The sequence below is a fragment of the Pyricularia oryzae genome, chromosome 5 (assembly GCF_000002495.2).
Source record: "Pyricularia oryzae 70-15 chromosome 5, whole genome shotgun sequence".
Lineage (NCBI taxonomy): Eukaryota > Fungi > Ascomycota > Sordariomycetes > Magnaporthales > Pyriculariaceae > Pyricularia > Pyricularia oryzae.
The window spans coordinates 2,496,174-2,517,574 of NC_017852.1; the positions used below are offsets into that span (position 1 = coordinate 2,496,174).

Consider the following 21,401-nt stretch of genomic DNA (forward strand, 5'->3'; position numbering starts at 1 on the left):
TCCCCAGTGGTCACCCACCTGAGTACTAGTTCGGCCCTCACTATCTTGGTACGAGAGCACAATCGCTGGATTTGTGATCCAACACATTTGAGAACAGATTGTTTTGCGTCCAGAAACGGACGTCGTAGCTCCCCATACTCCCAACCAAACCTCTGCTTTACCGTCTTGATTACGTTTTTTGAAGTCCACGCCACCTGTATAAGACTTGAGGTTGCATTGCTCCCTGCTAACAATACCAAATAGTCTTTTGGCAGCGGTAATAAAGCCAATCAGCTCAGGTGTTATATAATCGTTTTGAACTTGCGAGCAAGCAGCCCGTGGCTGCTCCTCTGTTCAGGGCTGCTCACCCTATACTTAGGGTGCTCAACCTTTGCTGGATCCGCCACAATCTCCTTTCGCCACACCTGTGGTTGGTGCGGCCCCAGCAACCCTCAACCGGGATTTGGGGCGGGGGAAAGTGTAATTGCTTAAACGATCGATTTGCTAGAACTAGTTGACTTACACGCGAGGTAGCGCCTGGAACCTGGAAGCAGCACACATCACGGCATTTATCGTTACCCAATAGCTGAACAATGCGAAGCCGATCAGAAGCTCATCCCAATGCCCAATACTTGTCATCCGACCTACTTTGGCGCCTGGTAACAATATTACTCATAAGCTGAATTCTGCGAGGAGTATGAGACACTTTCTCAACCCACCCGGCATGATTAGTTTCAACCACTTGGTGTCGCTGTGGCAGAAGCGCAGTACGAGCTCTGAAACGAAGAAACCATTCCCAATATCGGCCCAGCACACATGGTTTTGGCACAGTCCCGAGCCCCGGATCCAAAGTTTGCATTTTTACACAAGCAGGGCGGGTCCGGACTGGCGCAACCGAGGCTGGATGGAGTGCTGAGCCACCGCGTTGATGAAGCAATCCTGGCCGCACCCCGGGAGTGGGATGGCGGTCGTGGTAGGAGTCCTTTGCTGCGGGGCTCCCGCGGTCGTGGTAAGAGTGGCGGCGAGTGCAGAGCTGCAGGCCGCGCTTCCGTAGGCGATAATCCTACTCGCTACCACGGCAACGCAGACGGTGTTGGAGGCAATTCCGAAGGCCGAATCCGAAATTGGCGTTTTTGCAGAGGCAGGAGAGGTCCGGGTTGGCGCAGCCGAGGTCAGAATACTGGGCCAGCATGTTGTTGAAACAGGTCTGTCCGCAGCTGAGGAGTGAGGCGAGGTCTGTGGTTGTTGAAGGCCTACTAGTCGTCGTGGATGTCAAGCTTGCGGTGGTCGTTGACGTGGTCTTGGGGAAAGAGCTGGAAGCTGCTAGTGTAGTCTCGAGCGCCCAGCTGGTCGTCGACGAGGGTTTTGACAAGGACTTGGATGTGGCCGTGGGCACCGGAAGTGTTGACCCAGATGTGCATATTCCAAACTCGGGCTCGTATTGGATGGAGTCGATTGCACGCAAAGGCACGGTGCCGTGGGGTGACGATCCGTCGTATGCCGTCTTTCGCAACGTGCTCTAACCACGGAATTGAACACGAATAACAATCTTAATACCTTATATACAATCAATTAGATCTACGATCAATTGTGCACCTACAACAACAATACAATTCTATTATCCGCTAGCAGACGGTATCTGCCATTCTCCGGTTCAATCTATCTATTCTAAGTGATCCCGACAAACTTTAAAACCTTAAAGCTACGTCGTAACCTTCTCACAGATCTAATATATATACGGATTTAAAAAATGCCCGTGCACGATGCATAAAAACTCTGCATCGTCTCGTTTTAACGGTAGATTTTGCGTACAAACAAGACAGACAACAGTAATAATAAATAAGCCCCAAAATAACGTAATATCGGTGAAAGCCACAGTGACATAGTATGTATAAGCAAACCCCACAAGTAATCGCCTGCAGCTTTCGGTGGGTTTGCAAAGCACAAGTAACCAATAGAATTGCCCCATTTGAACAAAGGTTGCTCCGAAAAAGCAGTTGGAGATTTCGCACCCATATCCGACGCACTTTAACCCTTTCGCAATCAACTAAATTCAAGGCGGATCAAATGTTCACACGCAGAATTCCTCGTTTTTATTGCGTATTTCAAGTGCGTACAGGTACATTACGTCGTATCTCTTATCAAACCTTACGCCAGTTACATCCATCCTTACGTTCAATCCCGATCGCCTGTCCCAGTCGCGCTGCATCTGGTAACGCAATACCGTCAGACAATGATTCGCCATTACCACCCAGTATATTCCCCACAGAAGGGTTCAAAATAATCGATTCGTCCACGCCGGTTGAAGAGGAAACACTTCCCTTCTACCGTCCTGAGTTATTCTATCCTGTGCGCCTAGGCGAAGTTTTCCAGAATCGCTACCAGGTCGTTGCGAAGCTGGGGTATGGCGCCTCGTCCACAGTATGGCTCGGTCACGATCTCATGTACGCTCCCTTTTGTTCACGTTGTGCACAATTCCCCACTTCCTTACTAACATACAAGTTCGTTAGCGAACAACGATATGTCGCACTCAAGATTTTTGTCAACAGAATTCCTCGCAATCCAGAGCTGGAGGTCTTGCAGCATCTTGAAAGCATCCAGTCTGAGCATAATGGACGTGAATTTATGCGGCTGCTGGAGGCATCCTTCCAATCGCAAAGTTTGGGGGGTTTGCATGACGTGTTCGTCCTTCGTCCCCTAGGCCTAAGCCTTCAGGCGTTACAAAGATATCAGCCGAACCGTGTGCTCTATGAAAACGTCGCTACCTCCACTGCACAATGCGCCCTCATCGCGCTTAATTTTTTACACGAGGAAGCAAAGGTGGTTTACACGGGTATGAACAAACTCGGCGCCCCAAACTTTAATGCCCCGATACTGAAATCCAACGATTGGTTAAGATCTTCATTCCGGAAATCTACTACTCGGAATATCCAACGAGTCCCTTTTGGCACAATATGAACAAAATGAGTTGGAAAAACCTACGCCACGAAAGATTCTTGCGAATCGTGTGATTCACGTTTCCCAGATTTCCTTTAACGTGGGGAAAGTTCCGCATCTTTGTGATTTTGGCCATGCTCGCATTTGCATTAACGGACAGTTACAGCAAGGGCGTGCAATGCCTATCCAATACCGCACGCCTGAAATGTTGTTGGATATGCCTTGGGATTATTCGGTTGATCTATGGGCCCTTGCGCTAACGGTATGCCATTAGTACCTATTTGCTTGTGTTTGGTTTAACTAACTCCGGGTTTTAGATATGGGATATGCTGGAGCCTGAACCCTTATTTAAGGTCTACAATCATGACAGTAGTCTTAATGAAGCGTTCCACCTTGCTCATATGGTAGCACTATTAGGCCCACCACCTTTGGATTTTTTAAAGAGGAGTGCCACCTCAGCAAAATATTGGGATGATGATGGAAAGTGGAAAGGGTCTGTCCCGATCCCGTCGCCGACGAGTCTCGAGTCCCGGTTTACGCAATTCGATGGGGAGCGCAAGACAATATTCCTCGATTTTATTCGGAAATTGCTCGCATGGGATCCACAACAGCGACCTTCAAGTGGAGATGCGTATATGCATCCATGGCTAGCTGAAGTTCGGGGAGAGGGAGATGATTCGTAAGTTTGGCAAACAAACCCAGGCGTGTATTGCATGCGCTCTTGCACAAGAAAAAGGCGCAAAAGGTACAAAAGGTGCAAAAGCCAACCGACTTGCACTCCTAACTGCAAATGATCCTCTTGCCGATGTAAAGAAAAAAAGAAAATCACATCCTCCCCCAATTCGGCGAAGATCGTGGCTGCGGACTCCGTAAACCTCAGCAAAGTCATCGACAGCATGCATCACCAGAGAGTGGCCCGACCACCCCTGCAGACACATGTCCCCGTCGATATTGTGACCAAAGTTCCTAGAGATGAGAAAAAGGGGGGGGGGGGGGGGGGGGGGGGGACGGAGGAGCGTACCCGCAGAAGAATCACAGGGGAAACGACGGCATGTTTTGGTGTACCAAACATGCTGGGCGAGCGTCACCCTTACACGGGCTTCCAGAGCAAGGGTAGCCCTTTCATAGCCGTAACCAAGCCTTTTGGGTTCTTACAACCACGATCTCCCAGATGACGGCGAGGACCTTGAGGGCAACCCGCTCGATGGGGAGGCGTTCCGTGCCACATATGCCTGGGCTGATTGGGATTGCAAAGACCCAAGGGGTCGTCACTTCCTGACTCACCAGATAATCGCTAAGTTTTGGTGACTTTGGCGGGTGGCATTTTGAAACCATAATTGCAGATTATATACGGAATTGGCATTTTGGTCGATTTGTAAAACGCCTCTACATTCTGTCCATCCCTAAACTAACGTTTCTTGCACACGCAGGCGTGGAGGTAGCCAGGCAATAATATAGGGAGATAAAGAAATGGAGGTTAGGAGGATACAGAGGAGAGGACAGGCGAGAAACAAGTGGGTTCAAGCTATGGAGGATGCTGTTTTCGGGGACCTCGCGGACAACGTTATGGCGAATGCGCTTCGCATGCGTCAAGAGCGCGCCGCCCTTGCCGAGGCAGACACTCCCAAAAGGACGACTCTGATCGACCAAGTCGACGAGATGGGGAGATTCCCAACTCGGAGGATGAGGACGAGATGCCAGATCTACCGATCGTCGACGCGCCTGATAGCCTTTTCTGCATGCCCAGTCTGTTTATCTCCCATGAATGTCGACTGGGTAAAAAGAAATCGTACTGTAGGTAAGTGTTCGAGAAAGGGACGCCGGGTCGAGTCGAGGAAGTTTATTGTGTGCCAAACACACTGCAGAGAGGATTGCAGCAACGAAATTTACCCTGATCTCGACGAGGACACTTTTCGAAAGGAGTTGCCAGCAAAGAAGGTATACAAGTTGGGAAACAGTCAGGGCGGCGGGCATTGGAAAAATGAGATGAGAAAATGACAAGAACATACATAGAAAAACCGGAGGTCAATCAGTTACGTCAAGAGAAACCGGTTTGGAAATCAAGTAAATATTTAATTGCAAGCAGAGTTTACCCTAGATATGTACCTAATATCCAACCATGCCCAACGCCTTGCTATGATTTTCGTTTACCATGAGGTGTGCACCCAGACATTATCAGCCTTCTATTTAGAAGATCAAGGTCAACAGAAGCGCCGAAGCACCCAGGCAGACGGTCGTGCGGCCGACTGCAGAAGACGCACCGCCGTTCTTCTTTTGACCGGAGCTGCTTCCACTGGAGCCCTCTGCCACAGGCCCCACTACAGACATGGAGCCCTTGATTGCCGGTGCGGCCGTGTTGAGGTTGGTCCGCTGGTCGTACGGGAAAGCATCACTGTAGTTGTACGCAGGGCCCGGGAGGTTCTTCCACGTATCCTTGACCGACGCCAGGACGCCGTTGCCGTGAGAGCACGAGGAGGTCGTGTCGGGCACTGGCCACCAGCCGGGAGTGTAGCGCTTCTGAGATGCAGGTCCGGGGTACGTCTCGTTGAAGAACAGCTTTGGTAGGTCGGGCATCACGTTCTTGTAGCCGGTCTTGTTGGCAACCATGGACAAGATGTTGCTTCCGCAATCCCAGCGACCCAACGAAGGCAGGCCCCAGTTGGCCGAAACCGTGGCGAGGGTCGAATAGTGGTTATAGAACATGGAGTCGTTTGTACCACGCAGCTTCTCGTCGACTGCTCCACCCATAAGGACTGTGAAGACCCGGTTCTGGATGGTGTAGACCTCGCTTTCGTCAAAGGTAAGAATGATGAGGGTACGGTTCATGAAGTACTCATTCTTCAGCAGCGGCTCGAGGAAACTCTTGGTCCAACGAGCGGCAACTTTGTAGTTCGAGTCATGGCCGTCGTCGGTCTAAATTTTAAAACATCACAGTCAGCAACACAACTTGATATTGAACGGCATATAAGTGACATCGTCAAAGTATCAAACTCACCATCTGTAGTAAACAGCAAAAGATGGGGTTAGTATAATGGTTCCACTTCATTTCATCTGGCTTCACACAGCCAGGGGGTTCAGAGGGGATGTGGAAGAGACTCACATTGGGGGTTATGAAGGACCATTGTGGCAATTGCTTCTTCTCCAGATCCTCTTCAAAGCTGGTAAAGTTCTTGATCTGAGATGCACGGTCGGGGTTGTTGGCAATGTTGTCAAAGAGAATCAGGGGGTTGTGCTTGCGCATGTACGCGTTGGCAAAGGTCTTCTGGTTGGAAAAGTTGAAACCCTGGAAGCCGGCGTATGGCATGTCCTCCTGATAAGCACCCCAAGAGATCTTTTTGGTGTCGAGTAGATCAACCACAGTGCTGATGTTCTCGGGAAAGCGGTAGAAGTCACCAGATTCCAACCCAAAGGTGTCACCGGATATAGAGGCAGCATAGTTGGGCTGACTGGGATGCGTCACAGCAAAGTAGTTTTCAAGGAGGATTCCTTGGCTAGCAACCCATTTGAAGTTTTCATCCCCAGCTGCCGCCTGCGTGGAGAGATGGAGTGTATTTGTTAGTCATTGATGTATGCGACTGTTGTGCAATCTGCCTTGGGTCCCAGGCAAGGAGTCTACCCCAGGAAAACAACAACGTACCTGGAAGTTTGTGTTTTCGAGCCATATCTGGACAATCCGGTCAAATGCGACTCCTTTAACGTCGGAAGTCGGCGAGGAAACCTTGGCAATCGCTTGAGTAGCTATTATCTCCTGGAGCGAAGGCGAGATTTCCTTTTGAGCCGGCCTGCCCTTTTCGACAACTGGTGGTCCAGTATGATCAGCAGTAGCCGGCGCCAGTAAGCTGGCGAGGGCGGTGGCGGCAACATATAACCTCATTGTGGCGAAATTATCCGGGAATAGCGTCGTAGTATTAAAAGATGACGAGTATCGAACCCAAAAAGACAAGCCGCTTGGCAAGGAATTATTAGATGCGCTCTGACCCGTTTGCTACCTTTGATGCAGTCGAATGTGACACAGCAAGGTGATGTGAATCGGATTTGACGGACACTTCACTGCGATGAATGAGTAGTTGCAAACTCCGAGGTCGGGAACAGAGGCTTCAACAATTCTGGGTTGCCAGTGAGATTAGCCAGGGCCAATTAAGCGAACAAAAACGGGATGATATCGCTCTTTAAGAAACCCTAGGAAAAGACAAGAGAAAGAAAAAAAATCTGAAAAAGCAAGCCCGATTTCAGTGTGTCCGGCAAGGAAGCGGCCTGGAAAATGGCTAAGATGAGGCCCAGTTCGAAGTAGGGTCGGCCTGGAATCGCTCAGCACCGGCCACTGGGATCCAGGATCCCACTGACTGGGGGCACAATCTGACCCTTATATTGTCAATGACATGGCCACGCCAGGCAGCTGGTATGAAGGGTCCAACGGACCAGATTGGCTCAGCCTCTGCCGAATTGGAAGTTATTAGGGGGGGACTCCCATGCAACAAGCCACAAGGAACGCAGCTAAGATACGACGTAGGGATGTGGGAGTTGGAGGTGTGTGGAGCCCCCCGATCGCCTAGTCTGGACTTTGGATGTCAACTACATAAATGACCAGGGTACGAGAAGCAGGTTCGTCTGATTTTTTGTGCGCCTGCGTTGTTGTAATCGAGACGCATTATGTCTTGTGTTTAAAGCTTTTTTGCAACAGTGGTCTGACTGAGCTTGCGAGGCTTCTAAGATTTATTTTAATTGCAGGAGGCTTTTCCAAACGTCTGTTCTAAAACGTCGCCACGTTATAGTACTGCGTAGAAAGGGGTGCGTTCGGCACTGGCTGCTAGCTGCACTGGGGATGTTTCTTTGATCGACAGAAAAACAAGCTCAAGCTTGGCCCTAACCCCCGATTGGTCTGGTTCCAGAAAGGGAAGTGGGGTCAGATGGTGCGCAGTAAGCTTTAGTGTGCGTGTCTCTGTGATGCTTCTTAAATTAGTGCATGACAATCCTTACTGGGTACGGGCTGAGCGCAAGCGGTGGTCGGCAGTCTTGACTCGCGACCGGACATGGCCGGTCTTTTTTCACCGACAACCCGGAAATAACAACAAAAATTCGACGCGAATACCTACGTGGCACTGCATCTGAACTGAATATCCTGAGCTTATCGACAGGATGTGTCGAGGTTAAAAATATTAAGATGAACTGTACCAGAAACTCGGGTCGTGACAGCTGGAATGGTGTATTGTATGTACTGTGTTGAAACTCATGCATGGCCAGCTCAGGTTTCTTTTGGAATTCCCCAAAGGTGTGCACCCTTCTTGGCACTCGCCTTCCTCCCGCGGAATTTAGGTCGGTCCAGACCTAAACTGAAGGTGGACAGGGGTAGGCAGTAACCCCTGTACCTAACCACTGCCACTTCCTGCTTGTCAACTGCCTAACTAGTAACATCCATGGCCACCCTCCCCTGCGCCACGCGCCAACGACTGACAACTGGATTGGATGATGGTCTGGTGGAATCGATGGACAACCTGCAATCGTTGAAGTTACCGTAAACCTGCATCGTTGGCCACCAGGCTTGATTTGATCCATAATCCATATACCGCCAACTCACTTCGTCAAGACGCACTGGGCAAGACGCATCCCGTTGCGGATTCGGATATGAGCCGTCATCGCTTGCCGAGCAAACCTTCAACCGTCGAGTAACCACATCAACATTATCGCACGGGATGCTTTCACAACGAACAGTGGCCGCCATCGGCTTCTTGGTTGCAGTCAACATCGTCGTCTTGACATTCGCGCTTAATTCCGGGTTTATTTCCCGCCCCGCTTCCGTTTTTAGCTTCGGCAGTAACCATCCCCAGGCTTCATCGAATCTAGAGTCTGAGAGTAAATCGCATGGCACCCACCCACCGGGCTTGGTCGGCCAGCAGCCGGCGAAACTCGAGGAGTGGAGGTTAGATACGGACCAGTATATCCTCGACAGGAGCTGGGACTTGACGGCGCCACCGACAACCCGTACCTATGACCTGGTCATCACTCGCGGCAAGGCATGGCCAGATGGTGTTGTCCGCGATGTTTTGCTGGTTAACGGCAAGTTCCCAGGACCTCTGATAGAGGCCAACAAGGGGGACACGGTTGTGGTGAATGTCACCAACAAACTTGACTCGGAACCCACAGCTATTCACTGGCACGGTATTCAGCAGAAGGAAACCCCTTATTATGACGGTACGGTTGGCGTTTCCCAGTGCGGCATCCCGCCAGGTCAGTCACTAGTCTACAACTTCACCCTCGAGGGCCAGTTTGGTACTTTCTGGTGGCATGCCCATCATGAGGGTCAGGCTATGGACGGTGTCCTCGGGCCACTTGTGATTCATGCCCCCGAGGAGAAGCAAGTCCGACAGACGTACGATGAGGACAGGATAGTCATTTTGCAAGACTGGTACCACGATCCAAGCCAAGTCAACCTTGCAAGGTACCTTGCTCCAGGTGTGGAAAACGACGAGCCAATTCCGGACAACGGCCTCATCAACGGTCGAAATTATTTCAACTGCTCGTCTTATGGTACTGAATCAAACAGGACCTGCCACGACGGCACCTCGCATGCGATTCTGAGCCTGAATAGAAACAGCAAGACTCGTCTCCGACTCATAAACGCTGGTGGATTTGCCAGCTTCGAATTTGGCATTGACAAGCACCTTTTGAACATCATCGAGGCTGATGGGATTCTGACTCGCCCAACCTCCGTTAGGCGTGTTCCTATTCACGTGGGCCAGCGATATAGCGTCGTGGTCGACACGAATCAGGGAACTGAATCAAACAACTACTGGATTAGAAGCAGAATGATATCTCACTGCTTCAAAGGAGAGGAAAACCCAGTACTGGATAGCACCACAAAAGCAGTGCTTCACTACCAAGGCAAAGACCAAGGCATAATCCCTACGGCAGCATCAAAAGACTGGGAGGATGCAATGGCTGTCATGTGCGAGGATCCTGCAAAAGGAGTTCTAGTACCACTGATCAGCCAACCGCCACCTCCTGCAACTAAAATCGTTGCTGTCGACTTCCACTTCAACATTGGAGCGTACCAAATGACATATGCCAAAATCAACGAGACGGTGACTTGGATGCCCCTGAAAAATTCGACAACGCTTCTTGAGGCGGTCGATGGTTTACGCTCACCCAAGGCGAGCGGTTGGAGTGAGACTGGTCGCATAGGCCTCTTTCCAGAGGACCAGTACGTCATTGGAGTCAGCAACAGCAACACGACAGAGGTTGTCGACCTGCTGGTGTACAGCCTCGACGACGGCAGCCATCCGTTTCACCTCCACGGACACGACTTTTGGATCATGGCTACTGGAGACAGCGGGTTCGACTGGAACAAGTACAACAGTGAGATAATGTCCTCAACCGGAGAGAGCTTGGCCAATGTGACGAAGCGTGACACTCTCACGATCAAGCCATATGCGTGGGCGTTGATCCGCTTCGTGGCTGACAACCCTGGTCTGTGGGCTTTCCACTGCCACATGTCTTGGCACATGGAAGCCGGGCTGATGATGCAATTCATGAGCGGAGCAAAGGGGCTTGAGAAATTGCACATTCCTGATGATGTTGCAAATTTGTGCACTGCCCCTCACCCGGGCTGAGAATGAAAGGTTGTCGTGGAAGAACTCAATTCGTTTTTGGAACAGTCCACCCCGGACTCACGAGCCAAGTGCACCGTTTTTTCTCACGCCTGATATTCGTGCTGCTCGGGCTACGGAACGATGGCGGATGACCGGAAAACAAGCGCAAGCAGGGTGGATAACCTTGAGCTCTGCGCTGGAAGGCACAGAAAATGGCACCTCGTGTGCAAAATGGGGCAGATTAGTCATATGATCGTGCCGCAGGCATAGGTTGATCGACCCCCGGTGTTTGAAGCAATTGACCGACCTGCTGAACCTCACTCGCCGTAAGTACGCGGAATAGGAGCGGGTGCTCTTCGGAGTAACACATCTTGCTGAGAAAAGAGGCTTTTTTTCGGCAAGAAGTGTTGCGGCGCGTGTGGGGCCAGTGCCCACGCACGGGCCCAGCAAAGATGACATGCGCCCGTTGTCGGACTGTTTGTTTGTAGAACAACCACCATTTACGCTGTATATTAAGTACATGATCAGAATCCCCCCTTTAGTAATAATAAAAAAGGGTCGACTGAAAGAATAAACCAAAGATAATCTGGAATTTGAAAGACCGTCGACAGGATGATGAGATTACCGTTTCGTCGTGGCATGGCCACAAACACCATGGCGACACTACGAAACGCACGCAAGGTGGTCTGCATTGGTCGCAACTACGCAGATCACATTGCCGAGTTGAACAGCGCCAAGCCCAAGCAGCCGTTTTTCTTCCTCAAGCCGCCGTCATCAATTGTTGCGCCCGGTGCTGGCCCCGTGATCCGACCCAAAGGTGTCGATCTTCACTATGAGGTGGAGCTGGCTCTCATCATTGGCAAGGAGGTCAAGAACTTGAAGGCAGACGACGACCAGGGTGCTTTGGATGCCATTGAAAGTCAGTTCTCTGGTTACTATCGTTGGCGTTTACCTGATGCCAATCATCCAAGATCCCCATCCCTCTATTACCATTTTATACCGAAAGTTGATTTGCCAAGGATGGACAGCCTCTAGAAATATAAAACTAACCAAGCCACCCACCTCATCAAGGCTATGCCCTCAGCATCGACATGACGGCCCGCAACGTCCAAAACGAGGCCAAGAAGAAGGGACTCCCCTGGGACATTGCCAAGGGCTTCGACACGTTCCTGCCGTTCAGCAACATCATCCCCAAGTCGGCCATCCCGGACCCTCACAACGTCGAGCTGTACCTCAGCGTCAACGGTGAGGTCCGCCAGCAGGACTCCACCAATCTGCTCCTGTTCAGGATCCCCCGCGTCCTGGCCGACATCTCGAGCGTCATGACTCTCGAGAAGGGAGACATTGTGCTCACTGGCACCCCCAAGGGCGTCGGTCCCGTCGTGCCCGGGGACGTCATGCGTGCCGGAATCCGCGTCAATGGCAAGGAGATCGAGGAGGCCCGGATTGAGATTCCTGTGGAGGAGTCTACCAGCGACTATTTTTACAAGGAGACTTAGAGTGTCATCGCCTGTCAGGAGTAGAAAATCTGTCCTGTAAAAAACTCATGTACATAACTGGTTTTGCGTACTGCTCACTATATACAAGATATACAGCGGTCAATGACTCTAGAAGGTTGCTACAAACATTGGTAAATAGGCTGATTGGTGCCAAAATTTCAATACTGAACCTTCAAGCAATAAAGTCACGCCTTGTTCGGGTCCAGGATTGAACCAGGCTTGGGGCACCAGTCGGCCAGCTCTCCGCACTTGCCACACTTGCGCAGAGACTCGTCGGTCTTGAACGACTCGACCCCAGCCTTGATCTGCGTCCCGAGATCTGTGCAGTGGAAGGACGCCTCGTGTACGACCTGGCCGGGCGTACAATCCGGGTTCTGACAGTACCATCGCATGCGGTCGATGGAGCCCTCGGGCCGACGCTGCTCCAGCACGACACCGACGGTGTCAGCAAACCTCACGGGGTTGTGGGGCGTGTTGCCCGGTAGGAGGAACATGTCGCCCTCGCGGATGATGATGTCCCTGAAGACGCCGTCGTCGACCACCTTGAGCATCATGGCGCCCTTGTACTGGTAGAACCACTCAGGGGTCTGGTTGATGTGGTAGTCGGTCCGGGCGTTGGGGCCGCCCACGATCTAGGCCATTGTTGACTCTTTGTGAGTTTATGGGAGAGGCAATTGTCATGGTTGGTGGGACACCCAAGGCCGAAAATAAAAAAACGCACCATGACTGTAAAATCATCATTGTATACGCAATAGTTGTTGATGGGAGGCTTGAGGAGATGGGAATTTTCTTCTAGCCTGGGTTGGTTCAGCAAAAGGTGCCGGACAGGGATTGTTTGCTATGCATTAGCCCATGTCTCTAAGCGATCGTAGATGCATACGCAAAGGCGACCTAAAGATAGAGAGAAGGAAAAGAGGAGCGACACGGCCATTCACATGGGCAACCCATGTGCAAAGACACATGCTCGTTGAAGAATGATAAACTTGCTCACCATTTAGGCAGATTTACAGGTGGGCCCAGCATTGTGTTTGCAGAGAAACAGGACCAGGTATTTGAGTGAATAACGAATTGACTCTCTGGAAACACCGAAGAGCTAGTTGTTTTGTGTATTCCTTATCTTTCCAAGCGTACAGATTAGATCTCTATGCGATGGGTAACAGCTTGATTCAATGTCCCTCGGTGAGTTGAGTTGGGTGGGTTCGTTTGGTTTTGTGGTGGACTCATGTGCTGAGCAGATTTGGTCAGGTAAGCAAAATAGTATGAGCTCGTTTCGTTTACCCTAAGCAACAGGTTGAGGGGTCCAGCATTGGATGAATTGGATTGGATTACTTGCGCAAAAACAAAGCAGCCATAGCTCCGGTAAGGCGCTGTACTACCTAAGGCAAGTACCGAAGGCGAGAGAAAGCTAAACCAGTCATCTGCCTGCGGATCCCCCACCCGCCGTCGTCTGATCTTAAGCCAAACCGTCTCTTTATGACGAGCAAATAGTGTGCCATAAACCCCACGTCATTCGAGAGGTGCCTTTTACAACGTGAGATTTGATGGGTGATTGATCCGCCCAGCTACAATAAAGCCTCCAAAAATGACTTCTTGAAAATATGTGGTAGTGTCTACACGAATCGGTTTCTGATCCATAGCTTGTACGAATACCTACCCAGCAAGTCATTCCCATTGTTTCTGTCACCTCCACTTGACGATAGAGCGAATGAGCAGTCCTGCGTTGGCCTGTGTAGGTTGTTGGAAATTCAACACTGGTCTTGTCTGACGCGCGAGCTGCTAATCGGACCAAAGAAGTGGAGTTTGCTAACCCCTGCAAACGTGGCGTGTCGAATCGAAGAAAACCCGCTCATACTAAACAGTCCCCAATCACTCCCTGTCTCTCCAATAGCTGAAGAGCCTGAGACAGATTCCAAGGGGAGGGGGCAGACCCTTTCTCACCTCCTTCTCCGTACGTAGTATATGAGTAGAAGCACCCGCCTAGTCTAGTCATGGCATCGACGCGGGATCTGTACTGACCAAGAATCAAGCCTCATTCCCCATCCAACTGTCCTCTCTTGACAATTCTGTTTCAATCTCAGACATTTTTTTTTCTTTTGGTTCCTGACTGGAAAGCAACGACCACTTTCTCCAACGAAACTCCACAAAGTCTAACGCACGTCGCAACCTTGACCCTTGCAGAACCCAGTTCCGCTCGTTCGCATCTCCTGTCTCCAACGCCGCTGAGCTCAACACGAACCTGATCACGACGAATTACCGCTTTACCAAGCTGCACCAACTTGACGCGCGCGAACATGGACGCTCACGCCCACCACATGATGGACCACAGTGGAATGGACCACGGCGGAATGGACCATGGCGGCATGGACCACGGCGGCCACGGCGGTGGCGGTATGGATATGGACAGGTGCAGCATGAACGTAAGACTTCTGTTTTGCTTTCGACTTTCGGGGAGCCTCACACCACTCCCCCGCAAAGGCGCCGTTGACGAGGATTCTCCCCAGAGGAGCTGAGCTGTTTCTTACTGACATCTTTGTGCATGGATAGATGCTCTTCACATGGAGTACCAAGAACCTCTGCATCGTCTTTGAACAATGGCACATCCGCTCGACCGCCGGCCTGATATTCTCCCTCCTCGCCGTCGTCGCCATTGGTGCAGGCTACGAAGCCCTTCGCGAATCGATCCGTCGCTATGAATACCACCTCAACAAGAAGAACGAGGCTGTTCCTCGTAAGTTATAGAGAATCCCCCCTTTCATTATCATTACAAAACCTGGTATCCCCCAAGTCGAGGAGCAGACCAAGTCGGGCGTCATGAACTTTTATACCATGTTGTCACGAACCCCTGCTAAGATCCGACGAGCCGAGGCGGACGACAATGTTAACGAGAACACCCCGTTCGTCACCCCAGGCCAGAGCCGTCCCAAAGTCACCCGCGAGGCTCACTTTGTCAAGGCTGTGCTATATGGAATTCAGAACTTTTATGCTTTCATGATCATGTAAGTCTTTCTCCCCGTCTCTTGGCGGACATGTCAAGACTCGGACAAGACTGGAAACTGACAGGCGGGTGATTCGCAAACTATAGGCTCATCTTCATGACTTACAACGGTTGGGTTATGCTTGCTGTTTCGTTTGGTGCTTTCGTTGGATACCTGCTGTTTGGAGGCTCTACCCCTGCAACAAAAGAGACTGCTTGTCATTAATTTGAAATGTCTATTGTGGATACCAAGAGCATCAGCTCTGAAGAGAGGAATTCCTAGTTATCATGTATCTTCTTTACTACCTGACCGATCAGGTTCGACAGATAGGCCTTTTTGTGGATGTTTGGAATACCGAACACAAGGGTAACGTTCATCAGGGCCGTTCCCCGCTCATGGGGTCAGATCAAATGTCAACAGCCTAGCTCGTCCAATGTCTGGGGAAATTGGCATCTGGGACCACGGGCAATTGCTGAGGCTAGGAATAAGAGAGAAGCCTGTTTCAAATGACATTTTGCTCTGTCTGTGCCCGCGTCGAGCGTAACCCACAGTACCCTTACTGCTATATCTTGTCCAGATGTATACCAATGGCCAAGTTCCATTGGACCCAAATGCGGATAACTCACGGTTCTATTGGATTAGATTTTCTAGCATATCTATCATGACAAAGCATCTAGGTATGAATCTAGAGAACCCGCATCTACCCAAGCTTCAGAACTTCACAGCTTCGTCTCCAGAATCTGGCTCTCGAGCTCGTTAATCATCTTCTCGTCCCCATAATCCTCATTGTGCTCAAACTCGGGCTCCTCCCCGTATGCAAGACGGGCCGCGTCCACCAGCATCCGCCCCGTCATGCCCCAGACCTTGAACCTGACCTCGGGGGCCGACTCCTCGGGCTCGGCCAGCGCAGCCTGGCCGCCCTCGCGCTCCTTGGGCCTCGTGACGCGCTGCCGGTCGATGGGCACGTAAAAGTAGTGCAGCCGCCACCTGTAGTCGTTGTAATCCGTCCAGCGACCCTCGTACCACTGGCCCGACGGCACCGGCCCAGTCCCCTCGTCCTGAGCCTTGAGGAAGTTGTGGAACGGCGCGCTGAACACGGCTGCCACCTCCTTGGCGTCGAGTCGGGGGATCAGCGTCTCGTCCACGTTGGGCAGCTCTGACCCGTCGACCTTGGTCGGGTCCGGGTGCAGGAAGGCCACGCACGGCCTGACTACCAGACCAGTCCTGGCCAAGCTGTGCGGTAGGTAGCAGAGGTTTTCTATCACGAACGGCGCCGGGATCTTGCTGTCGTCCATAGGCAGGCCGATCTCTTCCCAGGCCTCGCGGCGGGCTATTTGATCTAGTTCCAAGGGCGAGTAGAGTCAGTAGTAGACACGACATCGGGGCAGACCATGGGTCAAAGTCGACGGTTCATGAAGAAAGAAAAAAAAAAAAAAGAAGAAAAAGCAGACAAAAAGAAAGGCTCAGGAGTAGCTGCATTGACGGAGATTGTCCAACGCACATGGTGACTCGTCAACAGAATCCGCCTTGCCTCCCGGAAATGCAGCTTGGCCTATTGTCAACTCGAACCAAATCAGTTTAAAAACGCCTTTTAAATGGATGTCTTGTGTGCGCTTCAGACCTGAAAAGTTGCGAAGCGTAGCCGAGCGCATGGTTATGACCACCCTTAACTCTCCAGCGCGGTCGGCATAGAGGAGGACAAGGACGGCCGCTCGCCGGGTCGCCGGGAGCCGGTCCCATAGTGGAAATGGCGGCGATTGATATGCCCGGAGGCGGGCTATGGCAGCCTTGGATTTTGTGAGCAGCCTGATCATGCTGTATATATTTTCTTTTCTTTGCGTTTGTTTTATTTTCCTCCCCAGTTTCCGCGTGCAGCGGCCTCTCGCCTGCTTAATCTGCCCCTCACTGGGCTATCCACCCCCGGGGGTTTTGTTTTGAGTGCAGGAGTGAAAACAAAAACAAGGACGTGGACCAGAGTGTCGGTCCAGACGGTTCAGGTGATTTTCATTTTACTGACCAGGGATCTCTTGTTCAGCTGGCCCATTGTAGACGCATCCCAGTAGTATGAGCCCACGTCCTCGACTATCTGTAAGTCCACAGCCGCCGGTGTCGATGAGATGATCTCGTTGGTTGCTTCAATAACCGAGTTGAGCTCGCCGTCTGTGAATGTAGTCTCACTAGGGCGAGAGTCGAGCTCGGGGTCAGTAGTATGCGTCGCCATCTTTCTAAACAAAATGGACCTTGATTCCTCACGTGGGTAACAGCAAATAGTTGGAATTAGGATGCTGAGCCTCGGCAACGGTTGGCGCCTATGCTGCGTCACAGTTGAGACCAGAAACTACAGGTGGTGGGGTAAAACCCTCGGCCAAGTGGTTTCATAGGTAGGTACTATTAGGTTTGTTACAAACCCGAGTGGTACCGTAGTGCACGGCATAAACATGTCATCAGTATTGCCTCCTGTATATCACGCCCTTGGATAGACTGGACAGTTGCGACAGGTAAAAGCCATGTCCATCATGCCATTGAGCACTTGGAGTGATAGCCGCACAACCGCCATGTAGCAAGTTTACGAAAGGTCGAGTCGCAGAATCTTGGGCAACCCACAGCTAACTGCCACAATCTACCATTGCCAAAAAATTTCCTACAGTATCCCAGAAACCGGTAGTCTCTGTAGGAATTCAGAAACATTATCATCGCGTGACGATCAAGTGAACCAAGGGAAGGCATGGTGTGAAACTCGAGTTCGTTTTTGTATTCCGCCGTCCTAAGCAAGCCCTCAAACGCCTAATGAACCACCGTCATCCTTTTTTATCTCCGGTATGACAGCCATGCCCCCACGTTGTGGAACAAATCCGAAATGCATCTCTGGCATCTCCAGCCCGTTGAACTTCGAGTCCGTAGAATCGTCATCGCAAGAGGGGGCGGCCCGGGAATATATCGTGCTCGGTTCTCGTGTCATGACTGCGTGAAAGGTGACGAAGGCGCCTTGCGTTAGCGGCCATGGTCGTCGGGTGGTGTACTGCTCGTTTCTTTCGTGCAGAACATGATTGGAAGTGCGCGCACACGCGCAAGGCCACATACCCAAAGCCCAAAAATGCTCACAAATTCGAAGAAAGACATGCTTAGAAAACGAGCGCAGCGCCCTTGGTCTTCTTGTCACCACTGCAAAGCCACGAAAAAGTTCTAGTCAGCAATTGTGTCCTAGGATAAACCATCCCACACCAGATTCCACCACAGTGATGCCCCCCGGAAGGAATAAAAACTGACCCAAGCTCGAAGTGCTTGCATCGCTTGATCGGCAGCTGGCACTTGGTCTTGCAAACAGTGCACTCCAGTCTCAACACAATCTTCTTGGTGGTCTTTGCCTTCTTGTGGAAGACGGGCTTGGTCTGACCACCGTATCCTGACTGCTTGCGGTCGTATCGGCGCTTTCCCTGGGCAAAAGAAGAGGCCTTGCCAGCCTTGTACTGGGTCACACGGTGGTTGGTGTGCTTCTTGCACTCCTTTCCGGCGCAGTACGTCCGGCGCGTCTTCGGGATGTTGACCATTTTGAATGTGTGAACGTCGACGGTGCTGGGCGTAGATGTTCGGTGATTTGGGCGTTGGTTTGGAAATGGAGGGGAGGCAAGATCGCGAGAACACTGCGGATTTTCGATAGGTGCTGCACAGAATCCCAATCTGTGGGCGCCCACCGGGATTCCGCCTTTGGGTCACGTGCTCAGTGGGGGTGGTGGGGCCCAGCCTTGGTGGGAAGAAAGACTCTCACAGAACGAGTTGGCCCGTGTCAAATGACACCTAGCTATGGCAGCTCAGGCTGCTTAGCTTGGCAAGAAATGCTACGAGTCAATTCGAAACTGATGATTTCAGACGAGGTCAAAAGCACTGTTCTAGACCAGCATAACAAGATCCTACATACTCATGCGGTGCAGCTCCAGCACGGTATTCTCAACGGCTCAAATGGGCAAAACGAATTATGATAATATTGCACCAAGATGGTTCAATTACAAAATAAATATGGGTATTTTCCCATGTTACAATGAGAGGCGGAAGAGGCTCTCGTTCAAGGGAAACGCAGCAAGATAAACAACACGTGCGGAAGTACTTGAATCGAATATTTGCAGCACAGCACAAGCATTCTCATCATCACCATTTCCCATCCCCTCCGCCAATAATCTCCCCTTCTGGAATCACCCTGATTTTACTCTTGAGGCTCTCGCGCTTGCGATCCGACTTGCTGCTCATCATGCTCTTGGCTTGAGCCATCAGCCCGTGAAAGTGTTCACCGGTCTTGTGCAGCATCCCGTGAGGCACCGGCGTGTCCGGTCCATCAGCCTTGCGTGATCGATTGACGACAACGACACGCTCCTGGTTCGGCACGCTGCTCGCAGTCGGTGGCACCGCCAGCGAATATGTCGACGATGAGGCAGACCCAGGGTCGGCCGCATACACAGCGGGAGCCGCTTTGAAATACCCTTGGCTGGGTGTTACGTTCCTGTTCAGTTCGACGACGCCCCCGGAGTGGCGCTTGAACATCTTGGCCAAGGTCGATGGTGCTCGACTATCCTCGTCATCGGTATCTGGGTCAAAGGCGCTCTGGTTCGATGGGGCAGAATGTAATTTGGGGGTGATGGTCTTTGGGACAGCTAAAGAAGACAATCTTTCGCCGCCAGTGCGGAGCTCAGTCGGTGGCCCGTTGCGGGTCTTTGACTGGTGGACGCGGTCCAGAAAGGACGATGACGAGCTGTCATGTTTCTTGGTTTGGTCGTCCTTTCTGTGATGTCGCGAAGGTGCCGAAGAGGCGAGCAAATTGCCTGACATTGGGGGACCCATTGACGAGTGGCCGTGCATGCCTTTGGCTATTAGCTTGTCTTGCGAGGGCTCCTTGGTGCTTCGTGCGATTTGGGTCGTTGTGACATGGTAAAGGTCCATTTCGAGGTTGCTATCGTGCCGCTGCCGCTGTCGAGGCGAAATAAGGTTGGCGTGCGTCCGACTCGCAGGATGTCCGGCTGATCTGTACGACTCGTCTAGGCTCTGCTGATGATTTCCCTGGGTCTGGCCCGACTTGCGAAAATTTAGCGCCATTGGTACTGAATTGGGCGACTGTGACATCCAAGTAGGGTATCCAAAAGATTCATCTTGACTGGCCGGTCGCTCGGCATCCCTGGACACATCTTCATATCGCCATGGGTTCGTGTAGCTCATGTCCGCATCCGGCTCCGAGATGGTATTCTCGAGGTCTTGGCTATACAGACTTGCAGCGGAGCTGATGGGCGACACAGGTGAGATTTCATCAATGTAAGAGGCTGCATTGGCGTGCCACGTCGAGGCGGTAGTGTCAAGGCCAGTCATCTGGCTGATTTTGTTTGCCGAGTTATGTCCAGTTGGGGACTTGATGGATGGACTTGTGATGGGCTTGCTCCCATGTCCGGCTATCTGGAGAATCTTGGAAATGGAGCTTTTGGGCTGAGGCGAGAGGATCTCGTCTGGTGGTATGCAAGGAAACGAGGTGCCAAGCTTAGGGAGAACATAAGGATCCTCGTCCCTGGGTGATTGACGATCGAAACCATAAGCCCCAGAGTGTGGGGGATGGTGATGGCCATGACTTTGGTCCTGGTAGCCCCGGTAGCTACCTTGACTGTAGGAGCTCAGATAGCTGCCCTGGCTGAAGCGATTGCTATAAATAGGACTCGGCTGCGGACTGAGATAGCTATCGTCAGAGTAGTTGGTGCGACGGGCTGTCCGCTGATGCTTGTCATAGTCCGTTACTGAGGCGTCCAGCATGACCGAGATGCTATCCTGGCCGTCTCTTTCATGGCTGACGTGACGATCCTCGAAGTCACCGCTTCGCCTTGGTGTCCGAAAGGCGTTGCTCAACTCTGACCTCATCGAGGAGGCCACTGAGCGCCTGGCAGGTGCCGGTGGCAGTGGCTTGGATCCATAAGTATGGAGATGCTGGAGAGGCGGCGATTCGTACCCATCAGATACCCGCTTGCCTTTTAGAGGGGCGATGTTTTTGACATCACCCAGCAGGTAATCATCATAGCCTGTAGATTCAAACCACGTTGAACTTCTGGTGTCCATCTTGGAATAGTCGTACAAGTCAGGTCCTGGGCCGTTGGTCAAGGGACACAGGTGGGACTGCAGTGCTGGCAGGTTGGCCTTTTGAGAGATACAGCAAGTATATGGAGTAGCATCAATTCTTATCCTACCTCAGGTATTCAAATGGAAGAGACAAAGAGTGCATGAAATTAGTGATCACGCTGCATCGCCTGCTTTCAGAGGTGGTTGTGTGGCGTATTATGGGTTATTTATTTTTGGATATTCTTGATTGATCATGTGGGAAGTCGCTCGGCGATGCCGCTTAAGTTTTTTGTACAAAGAAGAATTGCATCCAATCTCTCCCTCGTAGAACTGAAGGACCTTTT

The 21,401-nt window shown here is 51.5% G+C and overlaps 10 protein-coding genes across 11 annotated transcripts; 5 read left to right on the forward strand and 5 right to left on the reverse strand.

Moving 5' to 3' along the window:
- Positions 1-491: 491 nt before the first annotated feature.
- On the forward strand, positions 492-1,502 carry MGG_00554 (uncharacterized protein; the record flags this gene model as incomplete). Its single annotated transcript, XM_003718448.1, has 2 exons — positions 492-1,029; positions 1,185-1,502. The coding sequence occupies exons 1-2, from the start codon at positions 796-798 to the stop codon at positions 1,500-1,502; spliced, it is 552 nt and encodes a 183-aa protein (XP_003718496.1). The 5' UTR covers positions 492-795.
- A 488-nt stretch (positions 1,503-1,990) lies between these two features.
- Positions 1,991-3,900, forward strand: MGG_14674 (CMGC protein kinase). The gene is made up of 4 exons (XM_003718449.1): positions 1,991-2,423; positions 2,490-2,812; positions 2,877-3,178; positions 3,234-3,900. Exons 1-4 carry the CDS (start codon positions 2,047-2,049, stop codon positions 3,597-3,599), a joined length of 1,368 nt encoding a protein of 455 aa, XP_003718497.1. The 5' UTR covers positions 1,991-2,046; the 3' UTR covers positions 3,600-3,900.
- A 1,203-nt stretch (positions 3,901-5,103) lies between these two features.
- Positions 5,104-6,790, reverse strand: MGG_00552 (acid phosphatase; the record flags this gene model as incomplete). Its single annotated transcript, XM_003718450.1, has 3 exons — positions 5,104-5,829; positions 6,017-6,445; positions 6,554-6,790. The coding sequence occupies 3 exons, from the start codon at positions 6,788-6,790 to the stop codon at positions 5,104-5,106; spliced, it is 1,392 nt and encodes a 463-aa protein (XP_003718498.1).
- A 595-nt stretch (positions 6,791-7,385) lies between these two features.
- Positions 7,386-10,523, forward strand: MGG_17429 (uncharacterized protein; the record flags this gene model as incomplete). The annotated part of the gene is made up of 5 exons (XM_003718451.1): positions 7,386-7,443; positions 7,505-7,518; positions 7,758-7,833; positions 8,052-8,124; positions 8,501-10,523. 5 exons carry the CDS (start codon positions 7,386-7,388, stop codon positions 10,521-10,523), a joined length of 2,244 nt encoding a protein of 747 aa, XP_003718499.1.
- Positions 10,524-11,012: 489 nt separating this feature from the next.
- On the forward strand, positions 11,013-12,202 carry MGG_17430 (uncharacterized protein). The gene is made up of 2 exons (XM_003718452.1): positions 11,013-11,421; positions 11,574-12,202. The coding sequence occupies exons 1-2, from the start codon at positions 11,115-11,117 to the stop codon at positions 11,999-12,001; spliced, it is 735 nt and encodes a 244-aa protein (XP_003718500.1). The 5' UTR covers positions 11,013-11,114; the 3' UTR covers positions 12,002-12,202.
- Positions 12,030-13,351, reverse strand: MGG_00549 (3-hydroxyanthranilate 3,4-dioxygenase). The gene is made up of 3 exons (XM_003718453.1): positions 12,993-13,351; positions 12,723-12,798; positions 12,030-12,633 (listed from the first exon to the last, which is right to left on the reverse strand). Exons 1-3 carry the CDS (start codon positions 13,022-13,024, stop codon positions 12,187-12,189), a joined length of 555 nt encoding a protein of 184 aa, XP_003718501.1. The 5' UTR covers positions 13,025-13,351; the 3' UTR covers positions 12,030-12,186.
- A 596-nt stretch (positions 13,352-13,947) lies between these two features.
- On the forward strand, positions 13,948-15,767 carry MGG_00548. 2 transcript variants are annotated; one of them, XM_003718455.1, is made up of 4 exons: positions 13,948-14,418; positions 14,546-14,729; positions 14,862-14,997; positions 15,084-15,767. In XM_003718455.1, exons 1-4 carry the CDS (start codon positions 14,293-14,295, stop codon positions 15,199-15,201), a joined length of 564 nt encoding a protein of 187 aa, XP_003718503.1. In that variant the 5' UTR covers positions 13,948-14,292; the 3' UTR covers positions 15,202-15,767. The 2 variants fall into 2 exon arrangements, with proteins under 2 accessions (XP_003718503.1, XP_003718502.1); XM_003718454.1 differs by having other exon boundaries at positions 14,910-14,997.
- MGG_00547 (NUDIX domain-containing protein) lies at positions 15,696-17,197 on the reverse strand (the record flags this gene model as incomplete). Its single annotated transcript, XM_003718456.1, has 4 exons — positions 15,696-16,315; positions 16,478-16,528; positions 16,598-16,763; positions 16,994-17,197. 4 exons carry the CDS (start codon positions 17,195-17,197, stop codon positions 15,696-15,698), a joined length of 1,041 nt encoding a protein of 346 aa, XP_003718504.1.
- Positions 17,198-18,098: 901 nt separating this feature from the next.
- On the reverse strand, positions 18,099-18,524 carry MGG_00546 (60S ribosomal protein L44; the record flags this gene model as incomplete). Its single annotated transcript, XM_003718457.1, has 2 exons — positions 18,099-18,138; positions 18,244-18,524. 2 exons carry the CDS (start codon positions 18,522-18,524, stop codon positions 18,099-18,101), a joined length of 321 nt encoding a protein of 106 aa, XP_003718505.1.
- Positions 18,525-19,101: 577 nt separating this feature from the next.
- MGG_00545 (uncharacterized protein) lies at positions 19,102-21,264 on the reverse strand. Its single transcript, XM_003718458.1, has one exon. The coding sequence runs from the start codon at positions 21,055-21,057 to the stop codon at positions 19,120-19,122; it is 1,938 nt and encodes a 645-aa protein (XP_003718506.1). The 5' UTR covers positions 21,058-21,264; the 3' UTR covers positions 19,102-19,119.
- Between the last annotated feature and the right edge of the window lie 137 nt (positions 21,265-21,401).